Below are 10,748 nucleotides of genomic sequence, written 5' to 3' on the forward strand. Positions count from 1 at the left end.
CCCTGCTCTCCTTTCATCTCCTTCCACCCTCCCCTACTTCTCCTCCCCCTCCCCCATCTCTTCCCACCCTCTCCTATCTCCTCCTGCCCTTCCCCACCTCTCCCCACCCCCATCATCCCCCTTCCCCCATTGCCAAGTCCACTTCTGCCCGCAGGCATCCGCTGTGACAGCACGTGTCCACCCAGCCGCTGGGGCCCCAACTGCTCCATGTCCTGCAGTTGCGAGAATGGGGGCTCCTGCTCCCCTCAGGATGGGAGCTGCGAGTGCACCCCCGGCTTCCAAGGACCCCAGTGCCAGAGGAGTAAGGCTAAACGCTACCCACCTCCCTTGGGCGAGTCCTGGAGAGAGGGGCTAGGCTCCGGTCAAGCCCTGTCTGCTTTCTCCCACCGGCCCTGCTCCTGCACCAGCTATTCTACCCCCAAGTCCAGCCTGGTGCCTCTGTGGAGACAGGCCTGACCCCAGCTCGGCTCTGCAAGACAGACTGGGCCTCCCTGGGTGTCTGAGGGGCCTCCCATCACCACGGGGGGCTGGGGGTGGGGGTGGCCAGACTGGCAGGCCAGGCTGCCGACCACCCTCTCCCTTCGCCCTTAGTCTGCCCTCCTGGCTTCTATGGCCACGGTTGCGCCCAGCCATGTCCCCTGTGTGTGCACAGCAGTGGGCCCTGCCACCACGTCAGCGGTGCCTGCGAGTGTCTCCCCGGTTTCTCTGGAGCCCTCTGCAACCAAGGTGGGCCTTCAGGGGAGGGATCCCAGGGACAGCAAGGAAGAAGGGCAGGGGGCTATGTGTTGGGAGCAGAGCCCCATGGGGCCAGGATGGAGGAACGAGGTGGTCATGGTCACAGGCTGAGAGTGGCAGAAGCACCCTCGACTCTGGCACCCGATGAGGATGCCGGACATCCTGTGCTGAGCCCAGGGAAGGCTTGGAGCGTGGAGGGGCTGGCTCTGGCCTGGAGGTGCTGGCCAAGCCTCCATCCCCAAGCTTGGCCCACGTCACTGTCACGCGTCCCTCAGCCTCAGAATCCTTCACGACACCACGCAGGGGCTGAGGGAGCAATGATGTGGGTCGTTGGCTGCTCGCCAGCTCCATGGAGACAGCCCTGTGCGCGCGCGCGCGTGTGTGTGCAGATTTCATGATATACACATTCCTGCTATGGCTGATTCGAGGTACTGGCGGTCCCGTGCTCTCCACGGAACCCCTGCACATGGACAGGGAGAGGGCAGTAGCCACGCCATGCACCTTGTGGGGCCACCACCTAACTTGTGAGACCTGGACAGCACGAACACAGGGAGGTGCCACAGACAGCGCAGAACTTGAGCAGGACCTTGGCCTGACAGGCAGAAGAGAAGGAAGAGCGTTCTGGGTGGAGGGAGCCACGGGGCCACACACAGAAGGCAGGCATACCATCCAGCAGCGGGGGGCCCAAGGGATGCTCAGCGGGTGGGGCGAGGCCTTCACGCTGGACTCAACACCAGGCACAGAACTCGCCTCAGCCTCGACAGAGCAGCCGTGTCTTAGCCCATGTCACACTCAGAGCTGGAAGTGGATCCAAGGTCGTTCACACAGGAGAGCACTTCTGGACGCTGCTTGAAGGCCCTGGCGCCAGAGTGGTCACCACCTCCCGGAGCCCATTTCTTGAGCAGTCGCTGCTGAGCTGGGCCATTTTTGCAAGTGAGTCGGCTGCTCACACGACCCAGGGAAGACCCGGGGAAGCACACATGACAGTCTCACTTAGCGGCAGCCCTCCAGGATGGTTTAGTCACCACCAAGTGCATCGAGGTTCACTCGTCAAGCACGGAGGCCAGCTGTCCACTCAGCAGGCTGGGCCTATGGCAGGACCCGTGACTGAGAAGGATGGCTCGCCTGACTGACTGACTGATGTCCGCGACCCAACAGCGTCTCCCTCATCAGTACCTGTTGGTGGAGTTGTAAGCCTAGTGACAAACTGAACCAACACTTTCCAACATCCAGCTTTCCAGCAGGTTACAGATTACAGACACTGCATCGCAGAATCGTTTAATGTAGCTTAAATAGGGCCAGATGTTTGCTCTTTGCGGTCCTCCATCTTGATTCAGCCAAGAAGTCACCAATAATGCATTAGGTGATCAAATCAGCAGCCCCGAGGGTGGATCTGGCACCTTATGGGTGAGAGAGACTTTAGAGAAAAGGCTGCTCGGGCTCGCCTAGGTGGACAGGGGAGCAGCCCTGGCCCCCACTCTCCACAGGCCAGGCGGGTTCCCAGACCCCCAGCTCCCGGAGGCAGGGAGGAACAGTGGGTGTCTGCTTCTCAGGATGCCAGGCCTGAGCAGCCAGCAGGCGGGAGGCTCAATCCCAGTACCTGCCATGGAAACGTAGGGCCCCACGCCAGCCTGCCTGCCCACCGCAGTTCACCTCGGCCCAAGGACCACGGGTAAGGGCTACCATCCCCACTTCAAAGATGAGTACACAGAGACGGAGAGCTGTGGTGTGGTCTCTAAGGGCACTTAGCCAGTGAGTGGCAGCTTCCGAGCTGTGTGACCTCAGGCGAGTGGCTTACCCTCTCAATGCCTCAGTTTCCTCATCTGCAAAGTGGTGAGTGGTGGCTCGCACCTGTCATCTCAGCACTTGGGGAGGCTGAGGCAGGAGGATCTTGTGAGGCTAGGAGTTCAAGACCAGCTTGGGCAACATAGTGAGACTGCATCTCTAATAAAATAATAACAGTAATTTTTTTTTTTTTGAGTTGGAGTCTCACTCTGTCGCCCAGACTGGAGTACACTGGCCGCTCCCGGCCACCGCAGCCTTGACCTGCTGGGCTCCGGCGATCCTTCCACCTCAGCCTTCCAAGTAGCCGGAATTACAGGCGTGCGCTACCACGCTCGGATGAATTTTTTATTTATTGTAGAGATGAGGTTTCGCTGCCCAGGCGGGTCTCGAACCCGCGGGCTCAGGCAATCCACTCACCTCAGCCTCCCAAAGGCACAGGATTACAGGCTGAGCCACCGAGCCCGGCTAACAGTAATTTTTTTAATGACGGTGAGTCACAATGGGACGTGTCATAACGGAGCATCACAAGCACGAGTGACGACCGACCATGAGTCTCGCTCGCCCGCAAGTGGCGATCTCTTTGTCATGTGTCACAGCTGCAGGCTTGTGGCCACCCTGCAGGGCAGGTCCACTGGTGCCCGGGGCTCACTTAGTGTTTGTCAGCATTTTAGAAATAAAGTGTTTTTAATTATGGCGTGTGCATTGCCTTTTTAGATGTAAGACTGTCACATGTGTAGCAGACTGTGGGATCGTATGTCATTCTCATGGGTCCTGGGCACCAGAACCTTGTGTGAAGACTCACTGCAGCGTCACTCCAGGGGTCGGCACCAAGCACAGCCTCCTGGAGTGTCTACAGCCCCGAGCAGCACCAGGTGCCATGAGATATGGTGTTATGCACATGCTAGTTGGCTGTGTAAATAAAACTAGGCCTGAGCCCTGGGCTCTGTCCTGGAGGTCCAGACCCGCCATGCCACATTCATCACCTCCTGTCCTGCCACCCATCTTTTGTCACCTCCTGGCCACTGTGCCACCTCCAATCATCTCCCAGTCTGTCACCTGTCTCCGATCACCTCCAGTCCACCACACCACCTTTGATCACATCCTCGCCTGTCACCCATCTCTGATCACGTCCTGTCCCATCACCTGCCCTCCATCACCTCCTGGCCCACCACCCGCCCTCTTGTCCCACCACCCACCTTCCATCACCTTCTGTCCCCACCCCCCACCCTCCATCCTCTCCTGGTCCTGCCACCTGCCCTCCATCACCTCTTGTCCCGCCACCCACCCTCCATCACCTTCTGGCCTGCCACCTCCCTGTGGACACCACCTGGCCTGCCACCGCCTTTGATCATGTCCTGAAGAGGCACCAAGTGGCCACAGATCCCATCGCTGGCACCCTCAGCATGGCTAGAAGGACAACTGCCAGGAGCTGCAAGGACAAAGGAGGGACCCAGGCCCCGGGAAGCCATGTCTCCTCAAGAATCATGCTGGCTGTGACCTTCCAGGATGGTCTCCAGGGTCCAAACTTGGCTCTCGAGCAGTGGGAAGCCATCGCAGCTGTGGGCAGAGAGCTGTGCTGCAGACCTGCGAGTTGGGGTTGCAATTGGGTACACTGCGGGGGCAAGAGGCCGGTACTCAGCTCAACTCATCTGGTCCTGAATGGGCTCTGCACCAATGGAGAGACTGGCCTGGATGACTCCTCCAGAGACTCATGTTGGAAACAGCAGTGGAGAGGGCCTTGTGAGCCTAGGAGTGCTTTCCCGAGGAGGAACAGGTCAGAGGAATCCGGCGGATGTGGACGGACTTCCAGGGCCGGCCCTCCAGTCATTCACTGCAGGCAGGCCTGCCACGTCATGCCCATCCTCTCCTCCAGCTGACTGTCCCCCACCAAGTGGCTGTGGGGTCGGTGATGCCATAAAGGGTGGTTCTAGGAGGCAGACAGGCAGGGCTGCACAGGAGCACTGGACCAAGGGTCCAGAGCATGGCAGCTGGCCGAGCACCCCATCCGCAAGCCCTGAGTCACAAGGTTCTGCCTGTTCTCTGTCAAGGAGTCACAATAGAGCCTCCCAGGAGCAGCTGTGGATGGGGGGTGTCACGTGCAAAGGGAGATGAGTGGGGCGGCTGGCTCGCATCTGCAACATGGCAGTCATGGTGTGGCCTGGGGACATCTGGGAGAGCTGGGGGGCATGGTGGGCATGGTGCCAGGCTGTCTATGCCCACAGTGTGTGCCGTGGGCCGCTTTGGGCAGGACTGCGCCCAGTTCTGCTCCTGCGCCAACAATGGGACCTGCAGCCCTGTTGACGGCTCCTGCCAGTGCCTCCCGGGCTGGATCGGCACCGACTGTTCGCAGGGTGAGTGTGCTCCGATGCCCATCTGGCTCAGACCCCGAGAACTCTTGTGGCCTAGAACCTCTGCCTGGTGCTGCCACTTCCGAGCAGAATCTCCCTCGTCTTTGACCCTACAGCCTTGGCAATGACGGGTGGGGTTGACCCTAGGTGTCATGGCTGCAGGCGTTAGGGAGCTGGCATGTGGACGAACCCGTCCGTGCCATTGACTCTGAGGAATAGTGACAACAAGGAGAGTCCAGTGTCTGGGAAGGGCAGGGCAGGCTGGCATGCTCGGGTTGGGGGTGGGGAGGCGAATGCCCTTTGGGTGGCCCACATGACTGATGTCCTGGGGCTTCTGGCATGAGGTGCGCCACAGAGCTCCATCCCATGGGGAGACCAGCTGGTGCCTGAGAGTCCTCATTGGTGGTCAAAGGATACTCCTTCCTGATGGGGAGACAGGCCCGGGCCCCAGAGGCAAAGTAGCTGGCGAGCCCGCCGAGGAAGGGTCCAGGTTCACCACAGCCCACACCCAACACCAGCCTTCACCACACACTCCAAGTCAGCGAGTCCCTCAGGGCTGGGGCCACATCCGTCTCCAGAGATGTGGCAGGCGGTGGTGCCAGAGCCTGGGGGCCCAGGCAGGGGTAGGAGCCCTGGGAACTGGGGTCAGCCCTGAGAGTCGACTGTGCCAGCCGGGGCCCCACAGGCATCCCAGCTCTGATGCGCACCCATTCCCCCTCCTGTGCTGCACCCCAGCCTGCCCGCCTGGGTTCTGGGGCTCCGCCTGCTTCCACAGCTGCAGTTGCCACAATGGGGCACACTGCCGTGCCGAAGATGGGTCTTGCCACTGCACCCCTGGCTGGACCGGCCTCTTCTGCACCCAGCGTAAGCCTCTGCCCAGCCTCCACCCCTACCCCAGCCTCTGCCCCCCAGGGCCCACCTGCAGTCCAGAGGGCACCACTGTAGGAGGGAGGGAGGAGGGAGCCCGCCCAAGGCTGGTACCCACCACCCCATGGGAGCTATGGAGCCCAGCAGGGGCAACCCTGGGCCAAAGTCCTGGAGAGTCAGGGGTGGGGCATGCCCCCACATTCACCAAGGCCAGAGCCTCCTTGGACAGGATCCAAGGGCAGAGCGGCCTGTGACCACCAGGAAGAGCACCCCCTCCCCACCTCACCCCGGGGTCCAGGTGTGGCCACGGCTCTGGGCAAGGGCCTGCCATCTGCACCCCAGGCTCAGCCAGAGGGGAGGCAGGAACTCCGGTTGTCCCCACCGGGCTCCTGTGATGACGCTGTCCTCTAGGCTGCCCAGCGGCGTTCTTTGGGAAGAACTGCGGGCGTGTGTGCCAGTGTCAGAATGGCGCCAGCTGTGACCACATCAGTGGCAAGTGCACCTGCCGCACGGGCTTCACTGGGCAGCACTGCGAGCAGAGTAAGCACCTTAACCCTGACTCCTGACCCCTCGAGGTCCACTCCTGCAGGGACTGAGCCCCCTGACCCCTGGAGGTCCACTCCTGCAAGGACTGTGTCCTCTGACCCCTGACCCTTTGAGGTCCACTCCTGCAGGGACTGACCTCTTTCCCCTCACCTCAACCCCTGACCGCCTAAGGTCCACTCCTGCAGGGACTGCACCCCTTTCCCTGGACCTTGACCCCTGACCACTTAAGGTCCACTGCACCTCCTGCTCCCTTGACCTTGGGGGTGACTTCCAAGGAGAATACTGATGAGGGTGGTGTCTACACTTGTGCTTGGAGAATTACTCCCATGGGAGGGATGGTGCACTGGGGCAGAACAGAGGCTGGAGACAGCGAGGGTGTGGGGGAAGGCGGATCTCAAGCTGCTGCCAATGCGGTGTGGGGGTGCAGGGGAGTGGGTGAGAGCCATGAGGGGGAGAGGGAGGCGGTGGGAGGAGGCAGGGGCCCCGCCCTCCCCTCCACCCACCCCACACCCAGCAGAGCCGTCTCACACCCACCTGCCCCCTGCACACTCAGGATGTGCCCCCGGGACCTTTGGCTATGGGTGCCGGCAGCTGTGCGAGTGTGTGAACAATGCCACCTGTGACCACGTCACCGGCACCTGCTACTGCAGCCCCGGCTTCAAGGGCATCAGGTGTGACCAAGGTAGGCAGTGGCAGCAAGGGCTCTGCCAAGGGGCCCAAGAGGCACATCCCTCTGCCACTGTGTAAGGGTCACGGGAGCCGGCGGGCTGCAGGGGCAGTGGGAGACCAAGCCGGAGGCCAGGCGGCTGCATCTCTGCTGTCCCACAGGCATCCCTGGCCTGTCTCTGCAGTCAAGCTAGGGCAGCCACAAGCTTGTGTCAGCGCTCGTGTCCCGGGAGGGTGGGGCCTCTGCGGGGCCTGTAACTCCAGGTGCTGTGGGAAGGCAGATGAGTTGCTGTCTTCCATGACATGAAGTCCTGGGGGCCAGGATGTTCGTCCCTGTGTCACATGGGCCAGCAAGGGCCCAGGCCGTATCCGGTTCTTCCCAACTCTGCTGTGGCCAGCATGTGGTCTTGGACAAGTGGCCTCCCTTCTTCATCCGTGGACGGGAAATACATAATTGGCCCTGTTCCTAGGGCTACTGGGCAGTGATGCAAGTTAACATCTATCATTCATCTTTATTAATTTTAAAAAAATTTTTTTGAGTCCGGGTCTCACTGTTGCCCAGGCTGGAGTGCAGTGGCACGATCATGGCTCACCTGGGCTCAGGTGATCCTTCCGCCTCAGCCTCCCGAGTAGCTGGGACTGCAGGTGCTCACCACCACACTGGGCTAATTGTTTAACTTTGTGTAGAGACGAAGTCTCACTATGTTGCCCAGGCTGGTCTTGAATCCTGAGGTGCGAGCAATCCTCCTGCCTTGGCCTCCCAAAATGCTGGGATGACAGGTGTAAGCCATTGTGCCCGGCTAGCAAATTCACCTTTAAATCAGAATAAAACACTCCGTCAACATCAGTGTGATTCTGCTTCACACCAGTGAAGTGCCATGACCCTGGGCTCCATTCCCTTGTGACAGTTGGAGAGACTGAGGCAGGGTGAGGGCTGCCTCACAGGGCTTGATGACAAGGCCCAGGGTGAAGGCCCAGCCAGCTAAGGCCCCGCTCTGCCTGCAGCCGCCCTCACGATGGGGGAGCTGAACCCCTACACCAAGATCAGCCCGGCCCTGGGTGCGGAGCGGCATTCAGTAGGCGCCGTCACCGGCATTGTCCTTCTGCTGCTTCTCCTGCTGCTGCTGTTGGGCTTGTTCGCCTGGCGCCGGCGCCGACAAAAAGAGAAAGGCCGCGACCTGGCACCCCGCGTGGCCTACACACCAGCCTTAAGGCTGAGCAGCACCGACTACTCCCTCTCAGGTAAGGCCCGGGACATGCGGCGAGGGCTGCAGGGCGGTGAGCTATGGGCTGCAGGGCTGGTGCAGGAGGCAGAGCCCGAGTGATGGGGGAGACCCTGGGGAGGGTCTGGGCTCCAGGAATGGCATTTCCTGACCCCCCCAGTCAAGCAACCTCCTCCTCCTCCCCAGAACATCCCTGTCCTTGGCCTTGGGGCATGGCCCGAGCAGAAACCCCCAGCTCCTCAGGGGTGCATCCTAGTGGGACCTGTCACCTTGGAGGCCCAACCTCTGCTGCGCCCGGGCCACACCCACCTCTTCCTGTGAAGGTTGGGGGCAGCCCCACCTACTCTGGGCAAGGGGTTGTTGGTGCAGTGGGGAGGGATCCCAACCGAAGAGCTCTGCACGCCTCCCACGACCTGGGCAGGGGTGTGGAGCCTGTCAACCTGCTGACCTGTGGACATGGGGCTGACCTGGCGCTCTGCAGGGTGTCGGGGTGGGGCTGTGGCCAGATGTGTCTGGCCCTGAAGTGCCACCTTGAAGACAAGAAAGGTTTCACATGTCCCATTAAGCCAGCAGTGGAGACTGAGTGCCCAAAGCTATCTGTGGCCCTGGCATGGGAGGCTGGCCGGGTGCAGGGGTGCAGGGTGGCGGCTCTGTCCACCTGAGCTGGTAGCCTCGTGCCTGGGAAGCCCAAACTCTCTAGCTCCCTCCTGCAAGCATGGCGGCAAGACAGGAGGGTGACCCAGGCCCACCTGCTCCCAGCACATCCCAAGGAAACCCCAGCCCATGCGGAGATTGGGGGTTTTCAAGGCCATTCCTCTGGAACTCCCCGGCCTGTGGGGGGTTCTGGAATCTTAGGAGGGCAGGGCTGGGCCAGGAGGAAGGGTTCTCCTTACGAACACATCACTGGGCTCAGACCCAGGGTGAAGCAGGAGAGGGTGGTGGGCCAGCCCAAACAGGATGCAGGGACTGTGGGCTGTCACAGCTGATGGCGCCACTGACAGCAGTGAGCCTGCCATGTCCCACACGCTGCAGGGGCCACCTGGGGCAGGAGTTGGCTGGACTCTCCAGGTTCCGGGGCACCAGGAGGCAAGGGAGGGGCCCACAGCCTCTGAAGGGCTCTCGGGACTGCCAGGTCCAAGCGCCGCTGTTGGACATCGTGCCAGGGCATGTGGTGATGGTGTGTGGCGCCTTGTTCTCTCCCCAGATTTGTCTCAAAGTAGCAGCCACACCCCGGGCTTTTCCAATTCCAGCTGCCACACGCTGGTGGGCGCAGGGCCTGCCACCAGCCAGGCCAGCACCCTGGACAGGAACAGCCCCGCCAAGGTACCGGCCGCCCCCTGCTGTCCCCTCTGTCCCCACACATGGCCACGTGGGCAGCCAGCACACCAAGGGTGGCCCAAGACCAGGCTCACATCAACACAATTGAGGCATGTGACCAAGCCACGTGTTCTGTGGGGACAAGTGCTATGTGCAGGGCAGGGTCATGTGTGACTAGCCCACGACGTCTCCTGACACAACTGGTGCCCCACATTGGGTGTAGCCAGCAGTGCCAGGCCACGTGGTCATGTGAGCAGCTCCTTGTCACATGTAGCCACGCACACCAGGCAGTCGCTGCCACATGTCAGCATGTGTCAACATGTAGCGCACATCACAGTCACGCCACCTGGTATCTCCTGTGTATCCGTGGCCCATGCTGCAGTCTCAGTCAACTCAGGGACATGGCGCTGGCATCAGCATAACCAGCCCTCAGGGCAGCTGCACAGCCTGGCTGGGGCACCTGTCCTGTCTCCATATTGCGTGGCTTGGATTGGTTCCCTGTGTGGGAGGCTGAGGAGCCAGGAAGCACCCCCAGGACAGGCCTGAGGCTGCAGCACACTACCGACACCCTTATGTACCCTCTACTTCCTGTAATGCTCTCCTGGGCCAGCACCCAGGCCCTGCCTGAGAGCACCCCGTGGGCCCCGTGAGGGAACCCCCAGCTCAGACTACACTTCCTGCCGTGGCCCTGGGCCTGAGCCCCCAGCCACAGTAACAACAGTGCACAGCCCAGGGCAGCCACTGTGGGCCCCACCCTGAGGCCACTCTCTACTGGGAGCCAAGTCACTGCAGTTGCCCCTTGGGGGCCCACTGTGTGGCTGGGATCCCCAGTCTGACAGATCGAGCATCTGTGGTGACAGGGGAAAGATGTGGGCCAGGAGGCGAGAACTGAGACCCCACCCAGCCCCTGACACGCGTGTATCCAAGAGCAAGGCCTGAGAGACAGTCCCGTGTGTGAGTGAGGATGACTGCCCTTTCCCATGTGGAGGCGGCTGTGGTGCAGGACAGGAAGATCTTCCAGGCCTGAGGCCCCGGGACACAGGACAGGGAGAGCCTTATACCAGGACAGAGGGGGCAATGTGGCCTCAGTCCTGCCAGATCTCCTCCTGGAGTCCCCATGACGTGTGCCCACGCTGGGGCCAGCTCAGCTCAGGCCAGCTCCTGGTGGGTGGGAGGCCCTGCTCCTGCTCCTCATCCCCAGCCCCCATCCCCCCCAGCTGCACCCGGTGGCATCAGCCTCACACAGTCATGGAGGCCCGGC

The 10,748-nt window shown here is 61.5% G+C and overlaps 1 protein-coding gene across 1 annotated transcript in view; it reads left to right on the forward strand.

Annotated features, from left to right (window-relative positions):
* The window catches only part of MEGF11 (multiple EGF like domains 11), a 157,849-nt gene that overhangs the window by 138,305 nt on the left and 8,796 nt on the right, over positions 1 to 10,748 (forward strand). The window contains exons 14-20 of the mRNA XM_021712557.1: positions 155 to 301; positions 592 to 726; positions 4,743 to 4,871; positions 5,604 to 5,732; positions 6,147 to 6,275; positions 6,835 to 6,963; positions 7,953 to 8,189. Of these exons, the coding sequence (XP_021568232.1) occupies positions 155 to 301; positions 592 to 726; positions 4,743 to 4,871; positions 5,604 to 5,732; positions 6,147 to 6,275; positions 6,835 to 6,963; positions 7,953 to 8,189 (1,035 nt within the window). The remainder of the gene's footprint in view (positions 1 to 154; positions 302 to 591; positions 727 to 4,742; positions 4,872 to 5,603; positions 5,733 to 6,146; positions 6,276 to 6,834; positions 6,964 to 7,952; positions 8,190 to 10,748) is intronic.

The sequence above is a fragment of the Carlito syrichta genome, unplaced genomic scaffold (assembly GCF_000164805.1).
Source record: "Carlito syrichta isolate Samal-C Ts95f unplaced genomic scaffold, Tarsius_syrichta-2.0.1 Scaffold303358, whole genome shotgun sequence".
Lineage (NCBI taxonomy): Eukaryota > Metazoa > Chordata > Mammalia > Primates > Tarsiidae > Carlito > Carlito syrichta.